The 17,354-nt window shown below is 40.2% G+C and overlaps 1 protein-coding gene across 2 annotated transcripts in view; it reads right to left on the bottom strand.

The window, feature by feature from the left end:
• KREMEN1 (kringle containing transmembrane protein 1) overlaps positions 1-17,354 on the bottom strand; it is a 38,281-nt gene that overhangs the window by 9,885 nt on the left and 11,042 nt on the right. For both annotated transcript variants that reach the window (XM_085309738.1, XM_085309737.1), the window contains exons 3-7: positions 13,625-13,716; positions 5,448-5,572; positions 4,847-5,000; positions 1,297-1,629; positions 523-681 (exon numbers count right to left, since the gene is read on the bottom strand). In XM_085309738.1, coding sequence (XP_085165864.1) covers positions 523-681; positions 1,297-1,629; positions 4,847-5,000; positions 5,448-5,572; positions 13,625-13,716 — 863 coding nt within the window. The remainder of the gene's footprint in view (positions 1-522; positions 682-1,296; positions 1,630-4,846; positions 5,001-5,447; positions 5,573-13,624; positions 13,717-17,354) is intronic.

The following is a 17,354-nucleotide window of genomic DNA, read 5'->3' on the forward strand; positions in this document are numbered from 1 at the left end:
GTGACATTATTTCCCCCAATTAACTTGCTTCATCCTCATCTATCCTTCTTTGTATTACTACTGTAGCTTTTCTGGAGTAATTGGGCTGCATATAATATTCAAGGTATTTTAAGACCCTACAAAAACTTGGTCTCTTTTCAGAAGCCTTCACCACCTCTACAGTATGTGCTGGTCACTGAAGCAAACAATGCTGGTTATGGTAAGGAAACTGTTCTGACTTGCCATTTGATTTTACTACCCAAAGTAAATAATAATAATAATAAAGTGAAAACAACATATTCTGATGTGCTTTCTTTCTCAAAGACTCATCATCTTGACACTATTTTTAACTGATTTAGTGTGAGAAGTGAGTTTTGGAAAGTAGTGACATAATCAGCTGTAATTAGACTAACTGAAAATTCATCTCAGGCATCTATTTGTAAGAGGACTAGTGGATCAGATAATGTGAGGGCGCAGTAAGAGGGACCAATGACTCCAGATTCTCCCCCCCCCCCCCATTTCCATATTCCCTTGTAATATTACCCGGCATGGAGCTGCTAGGATGACTTGGGCTGGTTGTGATGACATAAAGTATCTTTGACGATCGGGCTGCATTGATGCTGAGATTTGCTTGTTCATTTATCTTCTCTGAAAGGGTCTGATTCATTGGAATCTTGTTTGGATGCACACTGTCCTTGACAGCTGCAAACACAAAAGTGTAAGTATATTAACAACTCCTCAACAAATTAAATTGAATTATATTTTGTGTTTGTAACCAGACTTGTGCTTTTCTCTGGTTTACTTTGAGAAGTCCAACAATCTAACTACATCTGCTGCCAGAAAAAATCCTGTACTTCACCAGGCTGAGGTTTTCAGAGGATTTTCATGGAAGCTAATTGTTCATATTACCAGCAGGTACCAGCAGTTAAGAAATTTCCTCCTGATGACTTTCTGGCTGAATGGAATAGACTATTGGAAAGAACTGAGGTGAACCAAAGATGCAGAAGGACTAATAGGTTTTTTTCTGTTTCAAATTTCTTATTTTCCAATCTATTCTGACAGGCAGGTGTAGGACTGGATTTTGGAAAATTTAAATTTTGCTTGTTTGTAACATAGCTGACCAGAGTATTAAAAATTGAGATGAATTTTAGCAGCAACTTTCACCTACTGGACAGTGGCAATGAGATAGATGAAAAACCTATAGACATCGGGGTTAAGATACTTGCTCCTTTTTTTTGTCACATCAGAAATTGCCTGTGTGGATTAAAGGCTTTAACGACATATTAAAAGGTAGGTACAGTAAAGTTAGCCTCTTACCTCTATATCTGACGGCAAAACCCTGGGCTTGATTGATTTGGTCTGAGAAAAAGTACAGTATGACAAAATCCAAAGAGATGTTAAAGGAGTGGGGAGGCCGGTTACTGCCATTAAAACGAGCTAGAACATGATAGGTGTAGCCATCCAACAGTTCCACCATATCTGTAGCATCTTTGATTTCAAAAAGGGCAAAACTGAAGTGGATCTGAGATGCTCCTGGAACTTGTATGGTCCAATAACAGACTCTGCCTGTGCCATATGTGTCAGGAAAATCTGGAGAGTAGATCACAGCTGTAGCAGAAGTGTAATTCCCTCCACAGGCACCAATAAGGGCTATGAAAAGAGGAGGGGAAGGAGAAAATGAAAAAATAAACTGATGCAAGTTATATATGCATTATACACAACTTTTGCACTCTAGATTCTAAGGCTCAAATGTCATGTTAAGACACAGACTTGTTACCCCAGGAGGACCCACTGTCTCTCAGGCTGGTGGTATCTACTTTCCATAACACTGGGAGAACAGGTATTCTGCTGTGCTTTGGCTGGGATACACATATTTTGTCTCATCAGTCTGAGAACTAAGTATCTATCCAGAATTCTGCCTCCCTCTTTCATCTTCGGATGTAACTGTGAACCTTTCTCTTACTCGACCCTATCCTCACATCCCTTCAGGATGGGAACCAGCAGCTAAATCAGTGCTTTGCTGGCTTAAACTCCATCCCTCTTAGGCAGGAGGCAAGTGGAATAGTAACTGTAGCTCTCATTGCCACGTTATTTAAATTGCTTACCAATGTTATCAGACTAAAGAGAAAGATTTTATCACAGAAACACAGAATATTTGAGGTTGGAAGGGGCCTCCGGAGTTTGTCTGGTTCACCCCTCTCCCCCCAACACACACTCTGCTCAAGCAGGCTCAGCTAGAGCAGTCTGCCTGGGACTGTGTCCAGCTGGGTTTTGACTATCTCCAAGGAAGAAGACTCTAGAGCCTCCCTGGGCAAACTCTTCTAGTGGTTGACCATTCCCATTATTAAAAGAAAAAAAAAAGTGCTTTTCCTTATGTTTAAATGGAATTTCCTGTGTTTCAGTTGCCCATATCTTCCTCTCCAGTCACTGGAAACCACTGAGAAGAGATTTTCTACATTATCTTTGCATCCTCTCATCAGGTATTTATGCACACTGATAAGATTCTCCATTTCGCAAGCCTTCTCTTCTCAAGGCTAGATGATCCCAGCTTTCTTAGCTTTTCCTCATATCACAGATGCACTAATCCCTTAATTATCTTTGTGGCCATTTACATGTGCTTTTTAAGTATCCTGTGGTCTGATCTTCTTTTGACCATAAAAGATCATATCAGATCACAGTAATAACTGTGAAAGCTTTTCTCTAGACTTCAYAACAGGCACTTTTTCAGGTTGCATAGTGAAACATTAATTGGGCAAGTACACTCACAGTGAATCTTTATATTCCTTGACAACTATCTAGATCCCTAGTGCAAACTTATTGATCAATGAATCCAGAGAAAAACTCTGCGAGTCAGCTGATTTTCTCTCTCTCTCTCTCTCTAAATATATATATTTAAATCATATATTGTATATAGGTATATATATGAATATATATATACACACACATAGAAAACACACACACACACATATATATAGAATACACACATCATATAACAATGTATTATATAACAATTTATTTTATGGCAAAACTGTCCTGATCAGAAGTATCAGTCCCCCAAATCATGGGCCAAAGGACAGAAGACTCAAAGTAGAATTCTTCCTGAAATGTTTGTAATATTGGTGGTGGGGGAACAGTCCCACAATCCTCTCCTCAGTTATTCTTGAGGAGTCACAGTTGTAAATATAGTGAGACTTATGTATGCAGAATACTTAAATCCCACACTGGCTTCTCTTCCTCCCCTTTACTCTCCTACTGAAGCTCTCTGACTGTATTTTCTGCCTTTAAAAAACCTCTAAAATCCAAATCAAAGTGGACTACTAGTTTGATCTATAGATTCCTCACTGGCAGGAGAAAGGAAAATGTATGGAACATTCCTTACACCTGCTGTTACAAATTATATATACTACCTTTCTCTGAAAACCCTTTAATGGAGGCCTGTGAGATCATTCAGGTCAAATTAAAATAAAGAGAGTGAAGTTCTTTGGTTTCACAGGTCTCTGAGAAAGAACTTTAATAAACACAAATTAAAAGGGAGCTGTGGGAAAAAGAATTAAACGTCTGCCAGAAAATAATGTGAAAACACTTCTCTCTCTTATGGAAAAAGACCTGATCATAGCAGCAAACCTTGTGCTTCAGTGTTGTGCTATGGAAAACCCCACAGAGGAATTGAAAGAATCTGAAAGAATGAAAAGACTGCATAGAGATGTTAAGCCCCACAGAGGAATTTGTTTGGCACTTACTCCATGCTAACAGAATGCGTGATTTAATTTAAATGATAGAATTCAAAACTGACATTGAGATATCAAGTTTGGTTTCCTATGTGTATTATTGCATTTGGCTGTGCTGGTTAAAATAACTGCAGGATGTTCTTTAAACCAGCAGTGTGAACTAAGAATGGCAATGACTAGTGCTCCACTGATGCCTAACAAAATATGGCATCTCCCCATTTGGAATGTGGATGCTTTCCTTCTGTCAGTTCCTTCCAGATCTGGAAGAGTTCTGTGTTGTTGATCTGAATGTTACAGCTTTGCACAACGTCAGTGGCTTACAAACACACAGGTTAATAAAATATATATAAAGAACTTAGTACAAGGACCTGAGTTATCTTTGATGCCTGTCACTGCTTCTTTACTGTCCTCATTGCCTCCCCCAGGCCTACGTCACTGGGGCTTCCAAGGCCTCATGCAAGGTGAAGAGAGAGAAGGGATGGGATATTGTGAATGAAAAGGACTTTGGAGTGATAGTCACTGTGGATTGACTAAGTGCCGCTAGGCTTGTGGGTGTTCTGTTCTGTGAGTATGGGGATGATGCTGGAAGCTATGCAGTGGCGGCTATAGGAATGAAAGAGCTCATGGATAGTGATGCTGGGGGTATGAGATATTCTGTAGATGAGAAGCCAGTGACCCTGCAGAAGAGCAGTGGGGTAAGTGTTGCTGTTCTGTAGGTGGTGGTGTTGTAGTTAGTTGTTGTTGTAGGTAGTTGTTTTCACACTACGTGGTTGAAATTTTAGTTGTGGTGCCTCACTTAACTGAGTATCTATGCTATGGTACGATCAGTTCTGAAAGAGCCTTTTCATGACATGCTGTTTGTGAGGGATAAGTTTGCACCATTTGTGGAAAAGTAAGATATAATCTCTGGAGCATGAGTCAGTTGCCTGAGCAGGCATCATTTTCTTGAAGAGCTATTTCACACTATTAATGGCTGCAAATTATATGCAGAAGTGGAATGCAGTTTTCTTTTATACTGAATTTAGGTGTCTTGCTGTTTTGCATGCAACAGTTCTCATAGCCCTTAAAACCTTTCCCCTAATTTGTTGAACACTTGAGGCCTCTCCTTTGGGAAAAAGTCAGTCCATTTCAATACTTACTGTCAAAAAGAATGACTCTGCCATCCCCACCACAAGGCTGAGTATGGTCTCCAAAGCAAACACTGTTGCATTCCGTACTGGCTGCCTCCCCATATCTCCAGTAGTCAGGATTATTTCCACAGAAACAGGCATAACCTGATTCCATGCCTGCAAACTTCGACAACAAAGATGCATAAGAAAGGAAGAGATAATATTTCAAAGAGCAACGGAAGTAGTATGAGCAAGGAAGTTGGCAGCAGAGCATGTGTACTTTGGAGAAGTATGATTAGTTGGAGTCCCACCATGAACTGTGTATTTGAGCTGTTAGGATGCCACTCAAGGTTAGTGAGGGATGGAAGGTAGTTAGTGCACCCTATCACTTGTAGCTGCAGTGAGCAAACATACTGTGTTCTGGCAAACAAAACATTAATCGTTTGGGAGTTTTTTGCCCCAATTGCTCTGGATGCAGATATGGGGCTCCCTGGAGCAGTGGAGACTTTCTGGACCTCCTGAAGAAAATAACAAACAGGAAGTAGGGGAAAAATAAAAAAAATATGACAGAGGATTCCAGGCTTATTGTTACCTTTGAAAAGATTTTGTAAATGAATGTCAAAGAAATCACCTTGAATTGCTGACGTCGGCAGGAACTGATGCACGTTTGGATAGTAAGTTTGTTGGAGGTCTCACTGGTGCCAGTCAAAGGTGGTGGCTCTCCGTGGTCCTTGTAACACCCTAGATTCCCTGGCACTGGCAATAATAACAGAGAAGAGTCATTCTAAAGCTGTGCCTAGAAACACCCAAAGCACAGACTACTATATGTACTATTTAGTTACTAAGCAGTTCTCTGTACATTCTAGTATTGTTGCAGCAGTATGAGAAACATTACTCTTTGCTAGATCCTTGTCATATTTTCCAAATGTGGTGAAATAGCGTCACATTATCTAATCATATGTCTCCAATACTCTAACCGATTTTTGTATGCTGTAGTAATACTGCCTGGTTCATCTCTCTTGACAGGGACAATTAAAAAGAAAAAGGTCAGTAAGTGTGTTCAGAGCTTTTTAGGGTGGATTTGGTTTGTGGGGTTTGTGGACCTGGGAGTGCTGGTGGATGACAARTTGACCATGAGCCAGTAATGTGCCCTTGTGGCCAGGAAGGTCAACGGTATCCTGGGGTGCATTAGGAAGACTGTTGCCAGCAGGTCAAGGGAGGTGACCCTGCCTCTCTACTCAGCCCTGGTGAGGCTCTCATCTCGAGTACTGTGTCCAGTTCTGGGCTCCCCAGTACGAGAGAGACATGGARCTACTGGAGAGAGTCCAGCATAGGGCTACGAAGATGATCAGAGGGCTGGAGCATCTGCCCTATGAGGAACAGCTGCGAGAGCTGGGCCTCTTCAGCCTGGGGAAGAGAAGACTGAGGGGGGGGATCTGATCAGTGTGTGTAAGTACCTGAAGGGAGGGTGTCAAGGGGACAGGGACAAACTCTTTTCAGTTGTTCCATGCAAAAGGACTAGAGGCAATGGGCAGAAATTGAAGCACAGGAAGTTCCGCCTGAGTGTGAGGGGGAATTTCTTCCCTGTGCGAGTGACGGAGCACTGGAACAGGTTGCCCAGAGAGGTTGGACTAGATGATCTGCAGAGGTCCCTTCCAACCTTACTGATTCTATGATTCTATGGGTTTTTTTTGTTTTTTTTTTTGGGGGGGAAGAGGGGACAAGGATGAAGAGGAGTGCATTTTCTAACAATGTGACATTAAAGACTACGATTTTTGTTAGACTGTCAAAACAATGAAGTTCTTGAAAGTCTTCTAAAGATAGTTGAGGAAGAGACCTAAATTGTTTTAAGATGGAACTTGGTAAGTTTTATGGGAGAGAGTGCATATTTGCATAGGAGAATTCCATGAGATTGAGAACAAAAATTCTAACATGAATTCTAAGTATCATATTTTCTGGTATATAAAAAGAGTTTTAAAAGGAGCTATATTGTTTTTTTTTTTTTTTTTTTTTTTTTTTTTTTTTTTTTAATCCAATGTTTCAAGGCTCCTCTGGTTACTGTGAGAGGTCAGAAAGAAATCTTTCCTCCTTCAATATATAATTTGTCTTCTGTTTTTGTTTTCTTTTGTTTTTGCACTTTTCATCATTACACTGGAATATAGCCATAACTACCAGAAACAGGATGTGGGGTAGAATATTCTGCTGTGCTAATGGCATAAAATTATCCTTTATGTGTAATTGGCATGTCTGCTTTTTGGATTTAAATCTGTCACCAGTTCTGTGGTCAAGTGGGAACTTTTTCTCGTGCCAAACTGACGAGGATTATTATTGTCCACCTAACCTCCACACCTCTGCATATGGACGTGATGCAGTCCTAGAACCATATGAGAGTTTTACTTATTCAGTCATCTTTTATTTCACTACCCAGTGCACTGACAATGCCTCTGAACTCTCTTGCTAATGTCTTGTGTCACAGAACAACTTCACRTTTTTGACTTACTGATAGATTTAGGAGAAACGTTTTGCAGCCTCTGATGTCTGACGATAGCATGTGAATTAGATGTTTTGTGGCTCCTTTTGAACTAGTCATCTTTGCAGGGGTGTCTGCTTCTGAGGAAGACTGGACATGATGAGCTGTATGGCTGTTTTCTCTGTCTGATAACCTATGTGTTAGCACACTGACTATTTCTGTATTTTATTGTACTTTCACACAAATATAACATGACTGTAATGCTTCTTTTTGTAATGAGCAGGCTTGCAGAGCAGTCAGGAAAGCATCTTACTGCATTCTGAAAGTCCTGGTTTTGGGATTTCTTATACACGTCCACTTGTAGCAGGAATTCACATAATGACTTCAGTTCGGGAACTCTGATGTGTCTAATTCTAACAAAAATGGTCTCTTCCATTTTATTCTGGAGTACCACATACTGAGCAAGTAACTGATGTCATCCTGGTGGTAAAATGTGAGTGATCTTGACACCTGGAACAGTAACAGTTCTCTTTGAGAACCTGGTCCCAGACTTAGGCTATGCTGACTGCAACACAGTCTTAATTTTGAGGAAGTGGGTTGGCATAGCTGTGGTGACCAGCAAATATGCTAGAGCATATGTTCTCACAGCTGTTCCTCATAGGGCAGATGCTCCAGCCCTCTGATCATCTTCGCAGCCCTACGCTGGACTCTCTCCAGTAGCTCCATGTCTCTCTTGTACTGGGGAGCCCAGAACTGGACACAGTACTCGAGATGAGGCCTCACCAGGCCTGAGCAGAGCGGCAGGGTCACCTCCCTTGACCTGCTGGCAACAGTCTTCCTAATGCACCCCAGGAGACCATTGGCCTTCCTGGCCACAAGGGCACATTACTGGCTCATGGTCAACTTGTCATCCACCAGCACTCCCAGGTCCTTCTCTGCAGAGCTGCTCTCCAGAAGGTCAGCCCCCAGCTTGTACTGGTGCCTAGGGTTATTTTTCCCTGGGTGCAGGACTCGGCACTTGCCCTTGTTGGACCTCAGGAGGCTCCTCTGCCCAGCTCTCCAGCCTGTCCAGGTCTCTCTGAATGGCAGCACAGCCCTCGGGTGTATCAGCCACTCCTCCCAGCTTGGTATCATCAGCAAATTTGCTGAGGAGGCACTCCATCCCCTCATCCAGGTCGTTGATGAAAAAGTTGAACAGGATGGGACCCAGTACTGAGCCCTGGGAGATACCGCTAGCTACAGGCCTCCAACTAGACTCCGCGCCACTGATGACGACCCTCTGAGCTCTGCCTTTCAGCCAGTTCTCCATCCACTTCACTGTCCACTCATCTCACCCACACTTCCTGAGCTTATCTAGGAGGGTGTTATGGGGGACAGTGTCAAGAGCCTTGCTGAAGTCAAGGTACACAATGTCCACTGCTCTCCTCTCATCTACCCAGCCAGTCATGCCATCACAGAAGGCTATCAGACTGGTTAAGCAGGATTTCCTCTTGGTGAATCCATGCTGGCTACTCCTGATCATCTTCTTTTCCTCCATGTGCCKGGAGATGACATCCAGGATGAGCTGTTCCATCACCTTTCCAGGGATGGAGGTGAGGCTAACAGGCCTATAGTTGCCTGGGTCCTCCTTCTCGCCCTTTTTGAAGACTGGAATGACAYTGGCTTTCTTCCAGTCCTCAAACATCTCTCCTGTTCTCCATGACTTTCCAAAGATGATGGAGAGCAGCCTGGCAACAACATCTGCCAGCTCCCTCAGCACCTGTGGGTGCATCCCATCCAGGCCTGAGGAATGGCTGCRAGAGCTGGGCCTCTTCAGCCTGGGGAAGAGAAGACTGAGGGGGTATCTTATCAATGTGTATAAGTACCTGAAGGGAGGGTGTCAAGGGGACAGGGACAAACTCTTTTCAGTTGTCCCATGTGACAGGGCAAGAGGCAATGGACAGAAATTAAAGCACAGGAAGTTCCGCCTGAATGTGAGGGGAAATTTCTTCCCTGTGAGAGTGACGGAGCACTGGAACAGGTTGCCCAGAGAGGTTGTGGAGTCTCCTTCTCTGGTGAGATTCAAGGCCCACCTGGATGCAACCCTGTCTACCATGCTCTAGGTGACCCTGCTGAGCAGGGAGGTTGGACTAGATGATCTGTAGAGGTCCCTTCCAACCTTATTGATTCTATGATATACGATTGTATTCATAAGAAGGATGATAGTATTACAGAGAAGAAATAAGGAAATAATGTAGTGGGGAAGAAAATTCAGGTTCAGTTTTTTTTGAATAAGTAGATAATGTTGTGTCAAATATTCATAAAATAACTATGTTTTTGAAGAATGATACAATTTCAACTGGAGCTGCTTGCATGGAGCTATACTTTGATATGCCTGGCAGCAACATGCTTGTTAACTACTCAGCTCTCAGGTTACAGTCTAATTTAACACATTGTTGGGGATTTTCCTTTGGAGCCCCATCCCAGCTGAGTACAGCTGGGCAGATAATTCTCAGAGAGCTCAGTTTCCTGTACAGTGCATGACTGTATTGCCCAACAAATGCTTCCTAGATACCAACCTAGTTCATTTTACCCCGGAGACTCGGGATTTCCTAAAACCACGTATTAAAGCTTTTCTTAAAAAATTAGCTTTATTGGTGAGAACCTTCAACTCTGTTTCCAAAGAACTAATCCCTTAATATATTCCATGCTAAGAAACCAGACTCAGTTGTTTGAAGATTTCTTACATTTTGTAACTAAATCAAGCGTACCATTTGGGTAACATTCTAAAGCTTATGAGTCTCTTCAATGTCCCAAGGATATTCTGACTTTTCCTTATAGCTAGCAAACAGAAATAATATCATGGGATTTGGAACAAGTTGACATTCATGGAGAAGCTTAAATCTAGTCCAACAGTGAACGGCAATTTTCAAGCAAATGCCCTTTCTTCAAATTATTTTGATAGCAAATTAGCAAATACCCCGTAAATGCCTGTTCAGCTAATAGCACTTGTGTAGTCTCGTATCAAATATATAATTAAATGCTCTTCTGAACTGGGACAGTACTTAATAAATTGAATCCTCTGTATGCAGATATGATTCTGATAAGCTAGTTCTGTGATCGGGCTGGTCATAGATCTGAGACATCACTGAGTTGCCACTGGATGGTAATCAGAGTACTTAGTATAAACACAACAGTAGAGAGGACATCATTTGTATTCTGAACTAGGGAAGAAGGTCTGATCTGGTTAAACACTGCTTTCACATCAGATCTACAAGAGTCAGAAATTATTGTTTATTGACAATATTTTTAGCATATTAGAAAAATACATTCTTTGTTCACATTATATTAAACTGAATCAGGATGTATGCATAGGGAGCTACTCAACATAAATCTAAAATGTGACAGTGTACATTTATGTCCGCAGAGCAATTTCTACAGAAAATGTCCTGGTGGACAGGGAGCTGGATGTGAGCCAGCAGCATGCCTGGCAGCAAAGGTGGCCAACAGCATCCTGGGCTGTATTAAGAGGACTACAGCCAGACATAGAGGGAAGAAGGGCCTTTTACTCCTGAGGTGCCTTCCAACTTGGAGTATCCTCTTATTCTGTGTATAAATAAATAAATATGTGTACAGATCTCTATTAAAAAATATATACAATTTTGAAACTTGAAAGCAATGGATAAATTATACTATACCTAGATACATAGTATATGTTATATACACACATACAGAGGAAATGCACTTTTAGTAGTTAAATCATTTTGTCATAAGAGAGTCACACGGGCCATAAACATGGTGATGCAATTTAATGGGATCGTGAGCCTTAGTTTCCTTTGCCTTTTGTGAGTGTAAACTGGTCTTTCCTTTGAACTTCAACCTAACTTCACCTGCAAAGAAACCATAAAAGCCAGGAAGAGCTGCAATATTGTAAATGAACAGTGTGAAGGATTCAGAGAGAGACCTATTATGAATTCTCCGTATGAGATGCATGCATCCTCTCATGACTTAGTGCTGGCTGATTCCTGAGAGGATGAAAGGGAAAACTCTTTCATTTTGTTACATCCTTCCCAGCTGTTTTAGAAGACAAGCCATTAACAGGATGGGAGGGGGAAGAAATGCAGACTAAGCTCCTACTGGGATAGCTACCACAGTCTTTTCTGATTATGATCATCTATCCTCATTTAACACTGCTAAACTCTATACCACATGTTTACAAATGCAGAATACCAGAATATTTTTCTAAATGAAACATTTACTATTAAGCATGAATATTAGTGAACTTGAGACATGATATAATTACTGTCTATGAAAACTTCTGAACTGTAGGCTCTTAATTACCATTACAGTGAACCATTATACACAAATTTCTCTGGGCAATTAAGAAGCTTCAGGTTGTCAGCCTTGTTCTGGAATTATATAAGCATAGCTGGTTTAGAGCCAAATTATCCTCCAGATACATGTGTTTTCTAGTACTAAATATAATGATGTGAAAGCAGCTTGTATGAGACAATTTTTTTTTACTTCTCTAAAAAATGTCAAATAGGCTTTCTTACACAGTTACTGTTCTGTTCCATCTAAAACCCAGTTTTGTATTATACACTTCACAAGTTTCGTTTTGTAGGTCTTGCAATTTATAATCAGGCTTACTGAAAACAGAAAATCTGGTAAGGAATAAAAGTTTTTCTGATTTACACAACTGCRTAAGCCATGAGGTTTGTATTAAGACTTGGAGGGGTTTGCAATGTACAGTTTGTTCTAAACTACTGCAGTTCCCTTTTCTAGTATCCAGTTTCAGTGCAACGCTTGAAGCAGCTGCTACTGGTCAAAAGGACATTTCGTAAATGTAAATCCGGATTATCTGTGTAAATAAGTGTCCAAGTTTAAATCTTCTGTTCCCCACCACAGAGAAAATGAGCGAGACTGATTTTGAAAGGATTCTTTGTGCAGAACAACTGGCATGGAGAGAATTTGTTTTCCAACATTTTTACTGGTGCCAAATCCAGAGAATTTGTTAGTATGCGTGGACTTTAAAGAAAATGCAAATTCTTGAATTTTAGACCAAGATAAATTTCTTAGTAGGGTGATGTTTTCTGGAGTAGGACCTGATAACTTAGAAAAGAGAGTAAGATGCAAGCTGAACAATAAGCATTGCTTAAGTAAAAGTCATCTAACATACAATCTCATTTGTTTGCCTGCCTTGCATTGCTCGCTCATATTCATAAAAAAATAAAAAAGCAAAACTTTGAACAAAATGTAAATCACATTGTACTCAGTCTGCTTTGTTTGGCTTTGTTTTCTTAACCCTAAGTAAGAACTGTATGTATGTCTTCAAATCAAAACTATGTATAAGGACAACTGCTCTGATTCTTAAGAGTTTACATATGAGTGAACCGTTAGTAATCTGAGAGTACTTGTATATGTGAAGCAAGTAAAGGCATTAATGATTAGACTTAATAAAATGTTTAGTTACAGTTGTTTGTTGACATGCAAAACTGGAATGTTTCTTACATGTTTAGGCATATTTTTAGAAAATGTGGTTCTTAGGATTTTATCCTGGAGCATCCACAAATTTAAATTTTGAACACATTAATAGTAATCATGGAAAAAAGAAACACACTTGGGATTAGACAGATAATATAACACATTAAGAAAACTAAATACTGAGAGAATTAGAATTTTTTTGTGAGCTTTCATGTCAGATGACATACTTTTGGGTGAATAGCTTGCAAACTGTTTTAGAAAAACCAAACAAAATCCAGTTTGTGCTTTAACAGCAAGGCTAAGTACATGCACCTGCAAGTAATGGCTGTCCAGCCCAGAGCTCTCATACAGCTACGAAGTAGCCACATTTTTCCTGTATCCTTTCCTACTGCCCTTATTTCTTTAAAACAATTTTGTATATGTTGAAAGTTATGCACATTAAACTATCACTATCCATTTATAAACTAATGTCAAATGATGGCTACGTACGTACATTTAAAAAAATTAATAAATAATTTCCCATTCATTTTTGTCCTCTTTAAATTTCAATAAAGGAATGACCTGTCTCTACAGATTCAGAAAAACAGCCATATTTCAGACACTGTGATTCCCTGTCTTGCATTTTATTGTGAGTAATATAATCCATTAATTAGGATTAAGGACAGGAGAAGAGGGTAGCAGTGGAGGAGCAGATATACAGTAAGCTTGTCATTAACTTTAGAGATCATTTAAAAATATTGCTTAGTCTGCAAGTGGAAATAAGCTTGTTGGCCTTATCCTAGTTCCTGTTGGGAAAATCACTACCCACTGTTGTATAACTGCCAATCTCTGTTCAACAGAGATGCAGGCCTAAAATAATTACGTGGTGCTCTTACTTCGGCATGATGGAATCTCACAATATTTCCAGTAAACTCCGTCCTCATGCTCTGCAATGTAGCACCATGGGCTGACATCCCCATCAGGATTCCTGAGAGAAAAAGATAGATAGAGTGAGCAAAAAGTCATTATATGTTTTCAAAGATCACATAAAAGTAAATCTTACTAATCTTAAGTTTCAGCACTATTTTTTTTAAATTCCTGTTAAATATTTAACCAATTGGGCTTATATATCCAGATTAATGCAGAAGTGGACAGGAATTTCAGATAACTTAGGTTGTTATGGTATACTGCAAGCACCAAAGGTTAATAAAGTCTAAAACATGAACTTTTTTCCCTTCTGAACTCCCTTTCCCTCCCCTAACTCTAAAAGATGCAGAGCTATTTTTGGACAGAACCGAGTGAGGAGGATTTTCAGCAACATGTGCTGTGTATATAAGCTCCTTAGACTCCTAAAATTGTGTCCTGCCTTGGTACAAATATATTGTCCAGTCTCCAGCTTTGTATATAATGACAAAAGCATATATCTGATAAAATTTGGGGGAAGACTGAGTTTGTTTCTTCCCCCTTGGTAAGACTGAATCTGTTTCAGTGATCAGATACATTGGATGGATGAGAAAATTCATTATTTGTTCCTGATTATTCATGCTTGTTGTGTAGTATCGTTTACAAATGCACTCCTAATTATTGATTAGATTATTTAAAGCTTTTTCTGTGTACACCTTTAAGAACTATTTACATCTGAAAGAACAGTTGAACAGAATAAATTGTTATTTTGGACAGTTAGGTGGAACTATGCCCTTTTTCTCTAACTAGGGCCAGCAACAATAATTTCATCAAGTATTTTGGCACGATTTGTATAAATGAGAGCCCTCTCCTACAGTGGAGTCCATGTTGGCTCCATGCTGTCACTGGGGTATGTTAACAACGCTTTGTGGGGTGGTCTGATTTTAGAACTGCTGGTAATATTTTTGGTCAATCAGTGGAGTGCTGGAGACAGCTAGTGAGTTGAGTTCAGTTGATTCAAATGGCAAAGCTGCTGCTGGTTAGGCTTTCAAACACACTGGTAAAAGAAGTGGAGATGGAAAGCCCAAGAGCAGTGTACTGAGAATTTATACATAACGTCAGAGGTTCCAGTAGCTAAAGAAGACAGAAATACAAAAACAGCTGATGAAAGMTATTCATCAGTAGTTACGGGGGGAGCCTGTACCAGAAATAACACAGTTTTCCTCATTTTCACAGTTGCAGGAAATTTTGCTTTTACACCTGCCTGAGAGAAACCTGATGTCAGTAATTAAATCATGGTAATGATATTCCAAATATAAATGTCTTAAAATGCAAGGAAATTGCAAGAGAAATGTGATTAACATCATTAGAAGTCTTTTCCATAGAGCTCAAAAGGGCACACAGTTGGAAAACAATTGAGTGTGTTTCAAAATCTCTGAAATCTTCTATCTGCAGAGTTTTGTCATGGCTGAAATGAGGTTTAGCAGAATATCATAAGGCGTTTCCATCTTAACAAGTTGTTTTGCAGAAAACAAAGTATTCCAAGTAAGGGACAGCTGTGGAGAGATGGCATCCTTCTGACTATTGCTATGAAGTATAAAATTAGATTATTCAAATATTGTCCCTAAAACTGAGCCTCAAAGCAAAGTATTATGTCTGAAGCCTTATGAGATATATGTTGCCACTGAGAAGGGGAGATCTTGTCCATTATCAAACAGGAAGTGATTGGCAGAGGAAGAGTTAAAACAGCGGTATTCTGACTCACAAGCCTTAGACACACTGTGACACTCCTAAAACAGTGACTTTCAAAACAGTGTTTCAACAGAATGTGAACTCAAAAAGTACCCATCACTTTGGATCATCCTTCCATGCACCTGTGAGACTATGCCTGAGCCAAGTGATAGCTGATACAATAAAAAGAGGGAAACAGCCAACCCTCCAAGCAAATCCCACTTTGAAGAAGGAAATTAACCTAGCAGAATGAGATTAAAAACTGCATTTGACAATGCAGTCATTCTCAGAATTACATACCAGATTATAGGCTTTTTTGCTCCATGTAGCACTTATCAAATTCTCCTTTGCTAAAATGAGACTCTAATAAGGATTACTTGAAAACCGGGATTATTAGCATCCAGTTTGTTCCACACATTCTGTCTCTTACACGATCTTTGACAGGTTCACAGCATGCGTTTTCCTTGTACTAGCCTATGTATTAGCTAGAGACTACTGCCAAAATTAAGATCCTGTAGCTTGTCTGCCTGGGATATTGCCACACAGCAGCAATCAAAATTACTTTCTTGATGCTGGTATTCGTGCCACAGCTTGTTCAGTGGCCTCTAGCCTTTCTATAGCCGAGACATATCTCTCTACGTGTCATGAGGACTGTTAGGCTTTTGGTCTTGTTGGGCTGAGGCAGGAGGGCTGTAAGGATGATGTTAAATGTTTSTGGTGAAAGCAATCCTTCCTGTGCTCAGACACTGATCTGAGACTAGACAGCTTGATAGGTTTAGCTGATTTCCAGGACACTTTCAAAAAAGAATGCCCAGCTTTATGGAGTTTCTCTTTTAAGTAAATGGTGTGTGTGTRTGTGGGTGGGTGGGTGTGTTTTGTTTGTTTGTTTGTTCGTTCTGGTAAGATGCTAAAGCGTTTTAAAAGAAAGTCAATCCAGAACTTGATAATGATGCTTTCCCCTTCTATAGCTGAAAACAGAGGTCAGTGTTAGCTGTTGTCTGCTAACTGACTGGTTCTGTCTCTGCCATATTTTCTTGAAAGACTAATTCTGATGAAATATAGGGAAGCTCTTCAACTGCGAACCAGGACCCTTATGTCTATGACACAGCAATTAGGCTGAACTCCTGCATATTCATTTCATCTTGTACAACTTGATTTACATCACTTACAATGAAATAACTTCAACATGAAGGTAGCAAGTGTATAGGCTGTAGCCCCAGAAAAGCCTATACCCTGCTCAATACGGCATCTCCCAGGAGAATGGAGGAATGATTTGAACCTGCTCATGAAACAGACCCTAGAGCTTTTCTTGCCTCGCCTCAGGTAAATGCTTTGATTCTTAATCTCTTGATTTAAGCAGTTCTGTCCTGATTACCCAGAGAGTAAGAAACACCACTGGACTTCATATACAGCCTACATGAGTAGATGATTATCACTGTTTAAAGAACATACTATGTTCTTCCTCACCTACCACCATGGCAAGTACAAGTATGAGCAAAAACTCAGTTGGCCAAAGGCAGAAATGCTTTCTGGGCATGCACAACATCAGAAAGTAAGATACTGCAGGAATGTCAAGACTGAATGCTAGAGAGCCTGCAGAGTTTAACTTAGGTAGATGGCATTCAACCTGGGCTTTTCAGCATTGCAGATCTCTCTTTGACCTCTAAATTCTTCTAAACTCCTTGTTTAGGTTTCTATTCTGAGTAACTGCCCATAGTTATGGAGGAAGTCCCTAATAGTCAAGGAAATGAATATGCCATGACTTGAGCTGGCATTGTAACCACTGACCCTTGGGCTTCCGAAATCTAACAATAACTCTAAGTCATTGGACAGCTGGTATTCACTGAGAATTGTTAGTGTCTATATAACTTTCACAAAACAAAGCTCTGAAACACAGTGTATGACAGAACCAGGCTTCTGTGTGAGGTTGAAAACTCTAATGGTCCAGATGCTTCTGCAGACATCTAGTAGTGCTTTTTGCTTCTGAGTTGA

The sequence above is a fragment of the Rhea americana genome, unplaced genomic scaffold, assembly GCF_003343005.1.
Source record: "Rhea americana isolate MKP2758 unplaced genomic scaffold, rheAme1 scaffold_301, whole genome shotgun sequence".
Taxonomy (NCBI): domain Eukaryota; kingdom Metazoa; phylum Chordata; class Aves; order Rheiformes; family Rheidae; genus Rhea; species Rhea americana.